Here is a 17,187-nt window from a genome sequence, read left to right as displayed (position 1 = left end):
CAGATGTCCTGTTTGTATTGTGTATGTTTGTTTATAGTTGTGGTCTATGTTTGTGTTGTGTTTGTTTATTGTTGTTGTGGTATGTCTTGGGACGTGTACGGCTTCGAGAGGAATATTTTCGTTGTTATATTTGTGAGATCAAGTAATTATTGTTTTTGTTTCATGCGACCAGTTAAGTAAATTTGATGATTTGACGAAACTCATGAAGAAATGTAGGAGGAAGTTGTCACCCTAAGAGGTAATGAGAGAAGTTATTATTGTAAGATGAACTGTTTATTGAGGAAGACCAAAAAAGTTATCACCTGTACTATAGAAAACTAGATGAAGTTATGGTCATTGAGGAAGATTATCATGAAGTTTATGTACCGTGATTATTGTACCACGAGGAAGAATGGTGTCGACAGGTACTCCTCTTCCCCTTCGCCCCCTCCTCCAGGTGTGTCTATTGTGGTGGCAGTGGCATGGTAGGTGTTTGTTGCTTATGAATGTGGCGTCCTATTTCCCACACTGGCCTCACCCATCGTCACCTTCTGCTGTGTGGCGTCCCGTGGGAACCTTGGACGACGGGTCAATATACAGTTCCTCAGAGGTACAAGTAAGGTGTGGTCAGAACAAAGCCTCCTGGACCCCGCCACCACTGTGAGAACGACTACCTTGGCCGGCCATCTTGTTAGGTGGTCATCTTGATTAGTCCTCCCCTCCTCCCTCTCCTTCTCCCCCCCCCCCCCTCCCCACCCTCATGTGACCCCTGGCCAATCATGTACAGATTCCGAGGTGAGGTATCGACCCCGGGCCCAGGTGCCAGCAGCAAGGTGGACGATCGTCCTAATTACCTGTCCCATGTTACCTGCGCCACCCTCTTACCTTCATACCCACCTGGAATGACCCATTATTGAAGACGACTGACTCTGAGACGTTTTCTTATCACAGTTTCTAAGAAAAATATCATTATTTTATCATTAATGGAAAGAATTCGCCATGGTGTGTCCCTGGTGATTGTGTCTTGTTAGTGAGAGAGAGAGAGAGAGAGAGAGAGAGAGAGAGAGAGAGAGAGAGTTAGAGTTAGAACTGCCTGGTGATGTGTGCTATTCGACTCACAAGCAGAGAATGTTTCCCAGGGCCATTACCGGTGTGCTGAGGCCCCGAATCGCTGACCTGCAAAAAGTAATCGACATTTCATTTAAAATCTCGGACAGATATGGAGTTTAATTGGGCAGTCTTGTGATGTGGGGTCGTGGGTGGGTGAGTGTGAGGCGATGACGACTACAGCAGGTGGAGGAGGCGAGTGTCTAGTGACCTGTAGGGATGGGGGGGGGAGGAGTGGCTTATTCTTTACCCCAGGAGTTGTGTTTATCATTAAGCTTCCTAGATTATATTATGATCAACCAAACAGTAATATATTCATTTGATGTCAAGTTAATGATGCAATGTAAAGAGTAACTTGTGTCACTCTACACACACTCTTCTCTCTTACACACACACTCTTCTCTCTTACACACACTCTTCTCTCTTACACACACTCTCTTCTCTCTTACACACACTCTCTTCTCTCTTACACACACTCTTCTCTCTTACACACACTCTTCTCTCTTACACACACTCTTCTCTCTTACACACACTCTTATCTCTTACACACACTCTTCTCTCCTACACACACTCTTCTCTCTTACACACACTCATTTCTCTTACTCTTCTCTCCTACACACACTCTTCTCTCTTACACACACTCTACTCTTACACACTCTCTTCCCCCTTACACACTCTCTTCTCTCTGGGACTATTTTGCACATTGTCTCGAGAGAAACTAAACTAAACTTTCCAAAATTGATAAATAATTTACAGTATTTATAATATAGTCCTGCACCTGTGTTTTCTATAGTAGACTGTGCATAATTTTTAGGCGTTTGGTGTAATTTATCGTTATTTATCTAAGTCAATGGGTATCTTCACCAGTGTGTTAATTTCACTTTAGTCTAAATCAATAATACCATCTAAGAAAGTTTAAGTATTCTATTGACTCGTATTATCTTGCTGTTAAATTTCCAAATATGAATCTAATCATGTTAGCAGACTTGTTTAAGGTCATTTAAAATAGTCACTCCTAGATAATTTGGGTTTTCTTTCCGTTTTCTGTTATATTTGAGTCTTGTTTTATTCGAATATTTAGGTTTTCGTTTTTTTTTTCATACCGGAGGAGTTGAGTTGAAGTTCATCTCATTATATCATTACATTATATTTTATAGTTTAGAAGATTCGGTTGATATGCAAGTTTTGGATATCATCTGAAGATTAGACACCTCAGTTTATTTCACCCGAAGACTAATTACCTTAATGCTAGGGTGTCTGCTGTTCAGGTGAAATAAGCTGGGGGTGTCTAATCTTCAGGTGAAATAAGCTGGGGGTGTCTATTCATCACGTGAAATAAGCTGGGATATCTATTCTTCAGGTAAAATAAGCTGGGGGTGTCTTATTCAGGTGAAATAAGCTGGGGTCTATTCTTCAGGTGAAATAAGCTGGGGGTGTCTATTCATCACGTGAAATAAGCTGGGATATCTATTCTTCAGGTAAAATAAGCTGGGGTGTATTATTCAGGTGAAATAAGCTGGGGGTCTATTCTTCAGGTGAAATAAGCTGATATCTATTCTTCCAGGTAAAATAAGCTGGGGTGTCTATTCAGGTGAAATAAGCTGGGGTTACTTATTCATCAGGTGAAATAAGCTGGGGTCTATTCTTTGAAATAAGCTGGGGTGTCTATTCTTCAGGTAAAATAAGCTGGGGGTGTCTATTATTCAGGTAAAATAAGCTGGGGTCTATTCTTCGGGTGAAATAAGCTGGGATATCTATTCTTCAGGTAAAATAAGCTGAGGGTCTATTCTTCGGGTGAAATAAGCTAGGGGTGTCTATTCATCAGGTGAAATAAGCTGAAGTGTCTATTCTTCGGGTGAAATAAGCTGGGGGTGTCTATTATTCAGGTGAAATAAGCTGGGGTGTCTAATCTTAAGGTGATCAGGTTTATGGTATCTTAGACAAAGCCGAAGAGATGAAACAATGTTGGAACTTATCTTCATCGACGGCCACTATGAGAATGACAATAAGAGAATGGGAACAATCAACGTACTATTCCTTGTGGGTAACTAATCAAGACTTTTTCAGGATAAAAAACATTGGATTTCACCTAAAAAAAATACTCATTGGGTTTTGTTAATTACTGTGAAAGTGAGGATCCAGCGGTCATTACACTATTATCCACGTGTTTTCTCTCCATCCACACGTTTCTCATACATATTATCCCTCACAAAATAATTGGTTTGTTTTTCGTCTTCGTCAGAGAATAGCAATCCTGAAATACCTCCACAGAAATTATGATAAAGTAGACCTAACTTAACCCATCCCAAGAGAGGTGGTGATTAGAATGGGATTTGTTCTCGCTTTTAAGTCCTTTCAATCTGCTGGGCTAAAATTGGTCACAACAACATCATAAAACACAATGCTTATACTATAATTGGCCAAATATAAACATTGTTGAGCTGACAAAGAGAAAGAATGCTAGTCATCAGTAAGCTTGCCGCCAAAAGAGGATATTTTTTTTTATATAGGATGGTTTGTTGAGAGCCAATAATCACCACCTTTGGTTCTTGGGAACTCTAGAAGCCTCTTGTGGTTGTTAAAGGAGAAAAATTCCATCTTCAGTGTAGAGTGAGTGCATTATTATCCACCAAAGAAAACGGTTCATTATGCCAGTAACCTTTTGTAAACATTCTTCAGGTGACGGCTGGAGGAGTCGGGCGTCTCACGGTGATCTCGTTAGGTGTTGTACTAACCTGGACCTTCTCATACCACGATAGCAACGACAACAACCAGGAACAACAGCAGCAGGGAACATGAAAAAATACAGCAGTTAGTAACATGACCATATCACTATAGTATTACAGGATTGGGGAATGTTGTTAGGCAGTTAGGTGCTGTTCCACGACCATCATATGCCACCGTCAGCCCGCGGGTTGATTCACAATTCCCTCTCGACTTATTGTTATAGTATTGTAAAGAATTAAGAAAGGTTCAGGGTATATTGCATAAATCCTTAAGGTCTTATTTACATTTTATATTCAGAGTACAAACATTTAGATGCCCCAACAGCTACAAGATTTAACTTAGCATGACATATCGTGGGTTAGGATAATGGATGTGTTTTAAGACGTGTTACTTGTCATTTGGATAATAGCTGGGTAGTTAAGACATTTTATAAATCTTGACATATAACTGTTGTGCTCTAAAAGCTCTCTCATAAATAGCAGGAAAACCATTATATCCACTCATAGGAACAGCGTTAGATTAACCCCCTGTGCTGAATAAAATTATCTGGCCATTTTAAAATAAAAATATTGAAAGTGAAGGAGTTTGTGGAGGTAGTTTATTAAAAAGTCTTTTTAAGAAACTATTGGGTAATTCTGTTTAAAATCCGTAGACATTCCTTGCTTATCCTGGAAAAACAAGACCACTCTCCTGGGCCTCACCACCACCACCACCTCCCCCCTTTCCCCGTACCACCACTCACTCCCGCAACAAAAACAAGTCCCCGACCTCTACCTCATTTAAACCCTCTCCATCTACCCAAAATTTTCTTCCTGCCCTTAATCGTTTGATAACGTCAAGAGTTGGCAAACCTCCATATTTCAGATTAACTTGTTGATCCAAAAATGGCTAGGGAATAAATTAAAGTTTATTGATACTGGAGTCGTTTTAGCATGCGAGGTAACTGAAGAAAAACAGAAGGGTAGAAGGCTGAGGGCGGCAGACTGAAGCAATTAGCGCATAACTCGAGATAACTGGCAGTTTTGGGTAATGATCATCCAACTGATCCTTACTGGACAGACGAGGTGAGGCTGTCACAGTGACCTCTGGGGTGGCGGTGGTGATGTGATTGTTGTTTTTATAGATTATACCTTAATTATGTTTGTTGTCATTTGATTGCATTTCTTGTGGAGTAAAATAGTTTTTATTTCGTTAATATAACACACTGTACCCAACGACCAACATCCAGGCATATTACTACTCTCCCTCTCTCCACACTTACTATACCATATATGTAGTCTCTCTCTCTCGTTACCTTTTCCATCTAAATTTCGTCAAACCCGTTGTTCTTCACTTAACATCCAACGTTCATATAGACCTATTCAAAGAGTCTTAGAGAATCATGTTATTGGTCCTCTCTTGTGGCCAGACTCCTAGACCTCACATCGACAAGGGAAGACAATGATGTGATAGAACTATTCATGTGACATCCACGGAAATCTTTTAGGCAGTCTGTATACATTTTTTATTCTAAGACACCCTGTATAGTGAGGTAGCAGGTGTCCCGCGCCATCTGCTGCTATTCTTATTACTGTGTGTTTTGTAAAGGTGTTAGTGGTGGTGGAGACGTGCAGTGTGTTTGTGGTCAAAATGTGGGTTAATGTTAGGCACACATACAAACGTTAGTTAATGCAAGTGATTTATACTGACAGAAACATGTTTGTTTTGGCCTTCTTAAGAGATTAAATTGTACAGTATTTACCTTTGTAATAATCTTTATAAGGGTAATTGTGATGATCTTTATGAAGGTTAAATGACAAACTCTAAATAATTTTTCTTATAAAAATTGTTTTAGTTATGTATAATTGGTAAATGTTAACCAATATGTTTTTCAAATGTATTTTGGTGTGTTTTAGGCAAATCTATCCTTCATTTTTGGTCGGATATTGTGCGTTTTTTTGTAACCAACCCCCTTGCAACAATAATGGGGGAGAGCCTGGGAAATTGGGGTATTTGGTTGGGGGAGAACACGAAAACGAATTACCCAACCTCTAGCTGGGGGCTCTGCCCCCATACCCCTGGTAGGCCTAGCTTAAACTAACCTAACCTGTCTTATTCATTTCCAACTAGTATAAATTGGGTTCAGAAGACTCAGAATAAGGAGATGTAAATGTTTCAGTAGTTTAAAACTTTGGGGCACACCATGTCCACAAGTACAATACCTTAGTTAGAAGTGGAAGGACTAGGGATATGTTCAGAATCATCGACCTCCTCCTCGTCGGAATTTACAGTGCGAGCACTTAACAGATGTAGAGAGAACACCGTAGGCAGGAATTGGATAGCATGATCATCTCTCTCGTAAAACTTGGCAATAAATTAAAAAAAATAATCGAAGGAGCACGATTCACAACCAACTTCCACCACGGCCATTGTCACACTGGTCATTGAAATTCAAATCTGTACCCAGGCTGCTTCCTTTGAAAAAATTCAAATGTTATTGGTCGAAAAAAATTGCTTGATGATATCGATACATCATTGGTCACGAGTGGATGAAGTCAGTCAATATTGTGCATGCGTGATGCATAATTAACTCGGTTTTACGCAGATAACACCTCTTCACAGACGAAGACCTCACTTGGATTACGCAGTTCAATTCTGGTCACCGTATTACAGAATGGATATAGAATCCCTAGAAAGAATACAGAGGAGAATGACAAGACTAATTCTGTAGAGTGAGGGGCGATATGGTTGACGTGTATAAACGAAAGTCAGGGCTAAACAAAGGGGACATTACAAGGGTACTCAATCTATCCAACCAGAAGCGTACTCGTAACAATGGTTTTAAATTAGACAAATTTAGTTTTAGGCGCGAAATAGGTAAACATTGGTTTGGAAATAGAGTAGTGGAACAAGTTACCAAACTTCATCATTACCTGGAATATGCTGGATAACTTCAAACAAAGGTTGGATGGATATATGAGCAATAGGGGTTGGGTGTAAATGGGACTGCCCAGTATGGGCCAATAGGCCTGCTGCAGTTTCCTCCATTCTTATGCTATGTAAGACTGAAAAGTACGTAAAATCAATTAAATTCAATTGTGTCTATATTTTCCATTTCCGACTAGTGTCAATGGGAGCCAAAATGCTCAGAATAGGGAGATCTAAAATTTTCAGTAGTTTATAACTTTTGGGCGCGCTTTGTCCTAAAGTAAAATAATACCGTAGAATTAATCATTTAAATACATTTTTAAATTTTTATTTGGCTCCATATACTTACATTGGGAAAGCAAATAATGTTCACTGTATTTACAGAATTACAAACACTGATACTGTGCGGGAAAAATGGGTAATATTCTTTTCGGTGAGGATATGATTCATTCATACTGACTGTGAGCTAATATTTTCTAATTCTTGCTATGTGCAACCACTGTCACCAGAACAGATCCTCACACAAACCATATTCACACTACACTCATGATAATGCCAACCAACGAGTCCTTAGCCAGCTGGTCCACAGTCATGGCATGACAATCTGTGTCACCTTCTCCTGCCCTAATTACAGGGAAAAATGGAAATTAATCCACCACTCTAGGCATCAGAGGGCATGTAGCACTGCTATGAGAAGGAAGAACGCCACCCCTCCCACCTGCAGGGATGTGATTTCTCCGTTTTTCCATTTTTTCCTTAGTTTTAGGTGACCCATGTGAATTGCATAGATCCGTCGAGAAAAATTGGGGGGGTGGTGGTGTTATAACCATGACGAGATAAATGTTTGACAATAAATAACAATAATCGACCCTCTAGGGTCGATAGGTCTGCTGCTCGAGGACAATGAGCCAGTACGGTACAGTGAGTTCTGCTATAACGCGTGTTTTGATAATGCGAATTTGCTCAAACGCGATTTATGAATTAGGAACGATATTTGTATAACGCGAACGCTTGTTTGCTATAACGCGATTTTTGCTTACTCTTTCTCCAATTTTGTGGTACAGTGGGGTATGCTATAACGAATCTAATTGGTTCTAGAACCTTGTTCCTTATAGCATTCGTTCGTTATAGGATTAATCCGTTCCAGGCCTCCAAATACAACCACTTAACACTGAAAAATATAATATAAAATTGTAAAAAAGTGCATAAATATGCATCTAAACCCCTGAAATAAAGAATATCATTAATATTTGTAATAAAAAACAATAAATTAGGAAAAAAAAAATTAAATAATGTTCGTTGTAGGAGTTTCGTTCGTTATAGCATTCTCAATTTTATAGGTAAAACCGTTCGTTATAGGAATATTTGTAGTAGGATCCGTTCGTTATAGCATACCCCACTGTATTAACTGTGAATATAGTAAAGAAGAATATCAACAAGAAGCGTTCTGGTGATAGAATTCCCGGTGATGATCGTAAAAGAAAGGATATAACACTTGAAGAGAAGCTCGATTTTATCAACCTCAAAATCACCCTTCTCCCCCATCAAGTAAAGTGTTACATTTACTGTATGATTTCATTATTAGATATGAATGTAACATTTATTTAGACTGTGCTATCCTTTGTGTTAGGCTAACTACTAAATTTTTTCGATTTCGAGTAATCTGCACCTAACCCTATTTTCTCCATAAGCCCTGTTATTTCTATTACGCGATTTTCTATAACACGATATTTTACAAGAACACAATTATCGCGTTATAGCAGAACTACCTGTATATATTTTCATGCATTACATCAAATACTGTACTCTATTTTCTCATTGGCTGAGTATTGCCTGTTTTGGATTCCATTCTTCAATTCTTTAGTATTTCATTGACCAAAGATCAATGACGTCATACAACACCACTATTAGGAGCATACAGTATAATATGCCCCTCTACCCTATCCACATATCCACCCTCCCCCTCCAGGGGCTAAGCATTTTTCAATATAACTAAGTTTTTATAAAAGCTTTACACTTTCTGATCAAAAATTTTTCTATAACCCATACCATATTTCATAGTTGTATAGGCAACTCACTAGGGCGTGTTTGTGTCCCCCAGGAGGTTAGGGCTGTAGGGCATGTGTGTGTGTCCCCCAGGAGGTTAGGGCTGTAGGACATGTGTGTGTGTCCCCCAGGAGGTTAGGGCTGTAGGACATGTGTGTGTGTCCCCCAGGAGGTTAGGGCTGTAGGGCATGTGTGTGTGTCCCCCAGGAGGCCTGAGGCATACTAAGACTACCACCTCGTATTCTCCTATAGATTATTTCGTACTTTATGTCAACCTTAAGCCAGAGGAAATTGAGTGGGATGGACCACCTTGCTCGCTCTTACACTGTTGTCTCCCTAAAAATAGTACCCATATTATGATGGGTCTCAACGAGTTTGTTATTAAGCTGTTCGTAAACTCTGCTATAGAGTTTGTGTACTTGCGGTACGAGACTTCAAGAACATGTGGCCTCCTGAAGAAAAAACACTGATTGGTAGAAGGGATTCTACATTGATAAGAATGGCGTCAAACGAAAATTAGATTATGGTGAACTCGACGGTGTCGAATTTCACACAACTACATTTCTTGAATTGGCACTGTACTCAAAAGTCATAATTATCCTTCCGTACCTCGAGAGTGACTTTGAGGATGATTATATGGGTAACGAATTACCACAGCAGTATTGTTTTATCCAGTCCTTTAAGCCGAATAAGTCCAAATTACATGTAAAAAGTACATTTCGGGCTTGTTTTAATATGGAGCCCACACGGGTTGTTTACTGTAAAGATGGATCAAAGTGATAAGATAATGTGTATCTTAATTAAGACTCGCTTGGAGGACTTTTACATCACCAGGCAGCGCTTAAACAAAATGAATGCAATAGGTGTTTATCCCACATCAGTGTACTATATACAGTGACCCCTCGTTTAACGAACGCCTCGGTTAACGAAATTTCGGTTAACGAACTGCCTTCCATAAGGATCTTCAATTCGGTTAACGAACAAAAATTCGGTTAACGAATTTCTTACGAACCGACCTCAACATGTTTTCGCTTGCACTGACCGGGCAACCAACTTTAGTATCAGTCCGCCAATACATTAATCGGTTCTAGGGCTTAAATTCCTTACTATTTTAGTAAATATCAAGAAGTTTATACTATTCAATAATTTTAAAAGTTTAATATTCAATTTTTTAATCATTTTAACAATTATTGAACATAATTGAAGGTAAAGTGACTAGTTTAATGCGCGGCATCCAGCCTCTTAACACAGCAAACAGGCATTAGTCTCTCTGTTTTCACTGGAGGTAACATCTTGCTTGAGACTCTCTTCAACTAAATGCTTTTTTTCTGTGTTTCCAAGCAAATTATTGGTCATTTTGAAATATATTTTGCATATTGACAATATATAATGCAGTGCAGTGTTGATTTAAAGAAAATAATCTTGAATTACACCAAGAGAGCTAAAATTTTATGGGTGAAATGGCGCCATGGGGTGACTTCTCTTCCACCCCAATGCCTTCTCTTCTTCCTTCTCCTCCACCCCCATTCTAAATCCCATCATCATCATCATCATCCAGGAGCCTTCTACATACACACCTAAAAGTAAGTGAACTTTTCTACCATTTTTGTTGAATTTAGGAAATTTTCGGTGAGCTGGAACCAATTACCCAAAAACCCATTGAAACAATGGTTTCGGTTAACGAACGACCTTCTGGAACGGATTGAGTTCGTTAACCGAGGGGTCACTGTATACATTTGAAGGGTGTTTTCTACCTGTAATGCACAGATCTTCGTGTTATGGAGAGTAATGATGAGTACGATTTTGTGATAGATAGATAGGATCTTCCTTGGCAAATACCATTCGCACATTGGATACAAACATAAACAATTATACGTTCCTGATACACCTTAAAACGACAGAAATATGTCCCCCCAGAAAAAAAGGTAATCAATCAAACAGAATAAAACATTGCCCCTAGTCTTTATCTTTTGATTTTTATTGAAATGGACGAGTTGGCGGTTCTGGGTAAACACAAGAAATACACTCTGCCATGTTCGTAGAGTGATACGGTATATATAATTAGTAATAAAAGTTTAAAGTCCTGCTACAATAGTCGAGATAAGTTTTATTTCTCTAGAAACAGGGCCGCCATTTGCAATGACGTCACCACCTACCCTGCAGACGAAGCAGGGATGGAGATACGAGTCAATTTAGAAGTAATGACATTGTCTGGACTTCGATTTGAGAATGCCTGATTCTAGGTTATGACAGTTCCTCACGTTTCTGAGAGAGGGAAAGACCTGGAGGAACAGAGCACGGCTGATGGCCGTGAGTGTGAATGGAGGTGGGGGGAGGGGGCAGGAGAGGAAGTGAAGTATCATTTTAACTTATTTATTGTCTCAACATTTGGTCAGTAATATATTAATATATAATTAACCACACCAGTAACAGCAGCAGACTTACTACCGGTAATTTCTGATACCACATTATTCTCTTTATTATGTATTAATAGTTTGCTTAATAAATACTGGGTTATAGCTGGAGATGTTTTACCTTGCTCCTCTCCCATCCCTGTTGACACCTTCCAGTCCTAACCCCACCCCCCAGCCCCCAATCCTAACCCCCCCCAGCCCCCAATCCCCCCAACACCCTCCTCACACGCCGGTCCCCCACTCCACATCACACGGGTTCATACTCCTGTAGTTCACAACTTTCGGAGATCAGGATTGACAACAGAAAACATTGACATTTGTTTAGTGAATCTACCGCATTCAAGACATATATTGGAGGAGTGAATGCTTTGGATGTGGGTTCATACTCCATGGTTCACAACCCTCGGAGATTAGGGTTGACAATGCTGACTGTAGCAGGTGGTCAAAATTAAACCATAAAACGTGAGATAGGTCTTTTAATCTTTAGCAGTTGTCTCGAAACAAGTGCTTAATTAAAGACCTTAATTGTTGATACAATACACAGAAATATATGAAAACAACTACTATGGTACCTCAGTATATACAATACTATATGTTCTGTCTGTAGCAGTAGTAATTTCTTTTAGATACAGTATACAGTTCTGTACATAGACAATGTAGGTATTATACAGTTCACTAAGAGTTACAGCTCAAGGTTGATGAAGTCATAAGTCCAGAAAATTGTGGGGGGGCAAACTTTTTTGGAGTGAGAATTGTAAACTCTTGGAACGATCCGCCAGAGCACGTTCTAATGGCACCGAGTGTGAGCTCTTTCAAGACCAAACTTGACCAACACTAGTGCAGGTACATATACAATTTGGAGCCAGTGTCATGGGTACAGTTGTACTGATGGTATTTTCACACCCATACTTCTTTATATTATGCTCCGTCGTCCATAAAACATGTGTGAAACAAGCTAGTTACCCTTAGAGAGAGATTTTTTTTTTTTAGTGAAAGGTATTGTCCATTTTCTATATATTCCTGTAACCTGTCCGTGTATCACAAATTTAAAATTACGATGTAACACACGAGTAGCAGTAAGTGATGTATACCTACCAGTAGGTGAAGCATTTAAGATTCATTGTGTATATGTTGAAAGCTTCTACTATATTTAATAGTGAAAATTGTGCTCAGATGATGTATATGAATTCCCAGCCAAATCTATAATAACCTTTTTTTGCCTCACCAAGTTACGAGATATCCATTTAATACTGAAATTATATGTCTGATTCACAGCCATCAGAGAACCTGGTGACTGTATTTAGGGGATTGTCATTTTTGGTATTGAATTAAGTCATTGATCAGAACCTGTCAAAGCCTCCTGTCCCGAAGTTTAATGGCTATGGGTAATTCAATCTACTTAAATGCTGACATCACAAGAATTGGGTATGCCAATCAGAGTATTTGTGACCTTTTTAATTTATGCATTTCGTTTAAAAACTGATTAGATTACAAGGACCAGCTTTCAGAATTAATGTAGACCCATAGTTCTAATTTTCATAAGCCAATGTGTACCATAACCGAAACTGATAAATATGTCTGTAAAATTCCCAACTCCCTGTTGCTCTTTCCGAGTGTTTCAATGGGCCATGGAGTCTTTTTTTTTTTTCCATTCATTGATGAAGTGCCTACCTGATTTTCTTTTTCGTGGCCTCCTTTCACTCTTCTTTAGCTTGGTAAACAAGGAGTGCTTCGAGTACAAGAGTGGGAGGACAGTTTTTCCTTGAAAGTGAAAACTAACGTGTTTAAAGGGTAAAGTTATTCTGTATTACTGAAAAAATGTATATAAAGGTGATTAAAACCTACTGGTACAGCACAACATTTAAATCTGACCATGAAAGGACGGTGTCTACCGATGTTGGATGCAGTTCCTATACAGTAGGGATGTTGGCTACAGTTTAGGGGATAATAGTATGATAATCTATATTTCCTTTTAACATCTTCAATTTGTGATTACCTTTCAACCTGAAGCTTTTTAAAATTTAAGTTTTAACCATCACAACACTTCTTCACTTTACTCTACAAAACTAATTACAGTTTTTAAAATAAAAAAAATGGCAGCATGCAGATACATTTATTGCCAAAAAAAGTTATAAAAGGTTTATCGACATTCTAATGCAAGAGTGTCAGCTCTTGGTCACAGCATTTGAAGAGGCAAGCAAATGGCAAGGAATTTGTCACAAATCACCAGTCACACCCTACCATCATTAAGGCTTCATGTGCTTTAACATCAAACTATTTGTTATACAATACAGTAATCTGATTTATTATCTGTAATATTGCAGATATATACAATGTTTAATTGTTCAAAAGCAAATCAAATGTCACTTTGAAGAGCTAATAATATGTTCCACAATTGTGCAATTTATTTACAACTGTATTCTTCAAGCAACTCTTAATATTCATTGTCTTAATCTAACAATTATGGTAACAAAATAGTTTTTTTGAATACTGTAGCCTCTGAATTTGCTAGCTTTGTCACAAACTGCAGAGATAACATATACAAGAAAGAAAGAGAGAGAGAGAGAGAGCTTGTACTCGTTGTCAAGGAAATCTTTGGAAGATATTTCGTACCTGGATAAGATTACATTTTTCTTATTGTGACATTACTGTATTAAGTCAGAGAAGAATACTCTTAAAATAAATATGCCAATTAATTAAATACAATAAATTATGATAGATTTTACTAGACTGTAGTGTTAAAAATAACCTAATTTGTAGTGTAATTGTATAAACTCATGTAAAAAATATATATATATGTATATATAATACAGTATATGAATTGTTCTGAAATTTCTATACAGTATTTAAAAAATATCATCAGACTCAGAACAAGATGTGAGTATCTTGTATTCACTAACCTATGAATGCCTCAGAATAATGTTAAGTAAATCAACTTAAAATTCCACTTCGGAATCCTTACCACTAAGTCAGCACAACTCGGACACAAACACACCTTACTCATTAATAATGCCAACAGTAAGACTAATCTGTTTTTGTTCTGAGGTTTTGGCCACAGAAATAATACCCTTTCTCTTTACTGGCAAACATGTGACCCTCATCAACTTGCTATTACAATATCCTTAAGAATTTCCCCCAAATTTTAAAAACAGAAAATGGAAACCTTGATACTACAATGTTTCCTAGATTGAATATTTTTTATTACAATCTAACTTTAGTAGAAAAAATGAACCACAGAAAACATGAAAATTGGTATATGTATTTCCCCTCACGAGTAAACAAAAACAACACAAAACTTAAAATAGAATCACAGTTGAGCAGAACATCAATGACTTTACAGTCATTCCTGATGATTTTTCACTCACAGGGGAGACAACTAAAGTAATTGATGCCACAACTCCCTCACGGCAACAAAGTTTTTAATTCATTATATTAATTATGCAAAAAGCTGCCACATTGATCAAATCAGTCTTCTCCATATACGTAGTGGATTAAATTAACCCTCCTCACTGTACAGGACACACATAATATATATACAGTATATATATTATTTCTATATTAGAATTATTGCCAAAAATGAGATTATATCTTTCCAAAAGCATTATACAATAAATAAAATAATGATTACTCTCAATAATTTATGCTATACGTATTCACATATTGTCAGAACCCCTTTGAAATGCTTTTAAGTTATATATTTCTAGTTTAAATTTTTTTAGGTTTCATGCCCATTGAACCCAGAAGTGAAGAAGCTGGTCCTGGCAAACCATTTTGTGCAGTGTAGGTTTTTACCAAGTCCTGTACGGCTTGCATGTCCACCTTCACTGGTGCAAAGTCTTCCACGTCGTCAAATTCATCGTCTCCGTCGCTTCCATTGTGGTTTGAAATGAGAGAATCTCCAAGATTTGTGACGAGTTCTCTTTCCATATCTCTCATATATTCCTTCATTTGCGTGTCCACACCAGAGGAAGTCGCCGACACAGTAGACGCGGCAGATTTCTGAGACGTGTTGGAGGACTTACGACTTAGGCTAACATCCCCTGTGTCCTCCTCTCCATAGCTACTCATGCCTGATGACTCGTCCTCTGAATGATTCCAATAATCATCTTCAGGAACACCTAATTCTGAGGGAGAGAAAGAAAGAAAAGATTTTTTTTACATTATACAGTAATTTGATAATACAGGTCAAATACCAATTTTCCAGCACTATCAAGGCTGGATCAATGCCAGAACATGGGTGGTTCACACCCTTGGAGGAGCTACTACTACCGTAACCTCTGACCCAATAATTAAACACCTCAAACCAACTCTAAAGCACTCTGGGCTACTAGAAAATCAATATGACATAACATTAGCAATTATTAAAAGAAAATTATATGAAAAAATAGGTATCGGGTATCTGGAGGATAAACTGCTGCATTACTTCTACTCCCAAAGAGATGAAGTAGGGGACTGTCTGGATTATCTTTTTCTTCAACTTGGGCCATCACTGTACACTATACCCTAGTTAATTTGACGAAAAAAGGGGGCTCTGGATCACTCAAAATTACCAACAATTTTCTGAATTTTTGTCTTCATTTTCTGTTCAGTTTTATTCCTTGCCCTGGCTGCCACATAAATTTTGAATTATGAGACATTTCAAAATATTATGATATACTGTACTGTACTGTATAAAATATATTAAAATTTTGGTAATATTTGGAAAAAAAAATTGGACTATGAGAGACATTTTTGAATACATATGACACACATGATGCACTAGCCCACCTCAGTGTAAACAAGTACTGTATACTATACACATTACGTGTGTAGCTCAGTTCGCATTGGTCAGTCTTGGAGTGCACATCTACGATCTACTGCACAAGCTTTTCCATCATTGCCCAGTGTTTGATAACCCTGGACCAAGAACCTCAAAAGGAACCTCTAAGAAGAAAGCTGTCATGTCAAGAGGCCAATACAAGAGCTTAAACATCCAAGATGTTTAAATTTTGATTGGGGGTAAATGGAAAAGTATTGGTGCCCCCCCCCCCCCAGGAGAGGGAGTCCCCCATATTTCATAAAATCAAATACTGTAGTTTGTAAGGGCTACATCCCCTATTATTTTGAATTATGGAGTTTTAATGTACTGTAATCAAAAAATCTTGAAATAACCCATGTAAACACCTTAGTTTAATATAGCTAAACAAAATTTGGATGGTAAAAAAAAAAAAAAAAACTACTACTAACAGCACATGACGCGGGAATTATTCAATGGAGGTAAACAGTAAATACCAGCACCAAAGCAAATGTGCAATAATGGGGCTATTTATGGCCTTTGATGTGATTGTTATAATATATTAAGATATTTTCAACACTTCAGAAGGTAAAATAAATGTTAATGGATGGACAGTGCCTCGAAGTATCCTGTGTAGACAGGCACAAAAATTAAAAAAAAAAAAAGTTGCATTCAAACAACAAAAAAGTAAGTGATGCATTTCTTTAATGTCCTTTGGTTGCTATATATTGTGAATTGTCATAGAAAATTCGACCAAAACACTGCCTCCAGTACATTTCATTATCAAAGTACAGTTATGAATATACTTACCTAAGATGTTAGCCATAGCATCAGTGAAGGCATCTGCATTGAAATCGACTTTATTTGAGAATGAAGACATGTCAGATGCATCAGAAGCATTGGACTGTGAAGAGATCTTGCGAACTTGAGGATGTACCATAAGGCTAGATGGTTTTCTCCCTTTGCTGCCCTTTCGTCCAGTAGAAAGTGTAGAAAGTTTCCTGATGCGGTCTTGTAGGTCTTTGGGCACCTCAGCACCCTCTAGGTCAGACATGTGCCCAAGGAATGCTGTGAGTGAATTCATCATTTCTGTCTCACTGGCACCTTTAGGAGCATCCTTACTACCAAATTGAGTTTCCAATAATTCATCCAAAGCATCTGGGGTGATGTGTAGCCAGCTGTCATCTGTAAGTATAGGAATGTGTTAAGAGAAACTTTACTCCCCTGTACCAC

General features: G+C 38.1%; 1 protein-coding gene across 1 annotated transcript in view; it reads right to left on the bottom strand.

Moving 5' to 3' along the window:
- Positions 1–13,279: 13,279 nt before the first annotated feature.
- The window catches only part of LOC121873055 (protein ecdysoneless homolog), a 102,937-nt gene continuing 99,029 nt past the window's right edge, over positions 13,280–17,187 (bottom strand). The window contains exons 10-11 of the mRNA XM_042376399.1: positions 16,765–17,139; positions 13,280–15,304 (exon numbers count right to left, since the gene is read on the bottom strand). Coding sequence (XP_042232333.1) covers positions 14,886–15,304; positions 16,765–17,139 — 794 coding nt within the window. The 3' untranslated portion in view covers positions 13,280–14,885. The remainder of the gene's footprint in view (positions 15,305–16,764; positions 17,140–17,187) is intronic.

The sequence above is a fragment of the Homarus americanus genome, unplaced genomic scaffold (assembly GCF_018991925.1).
Source record: "Homarus americanus isolate GMGI-L3 unplaced genomic scaffold, GMGI_Hamer_2.0 scaffold51859, whole genome shotgun sequence".
NCBI lineage: Eukaryota > Metazoa > Arthropoda > Malacostraca > Decapoda > Nephropidae > Homarus > Homarus americanus.
This window is presented reverse-complemented; position numbering and strand designations above follow the sequence as displayed.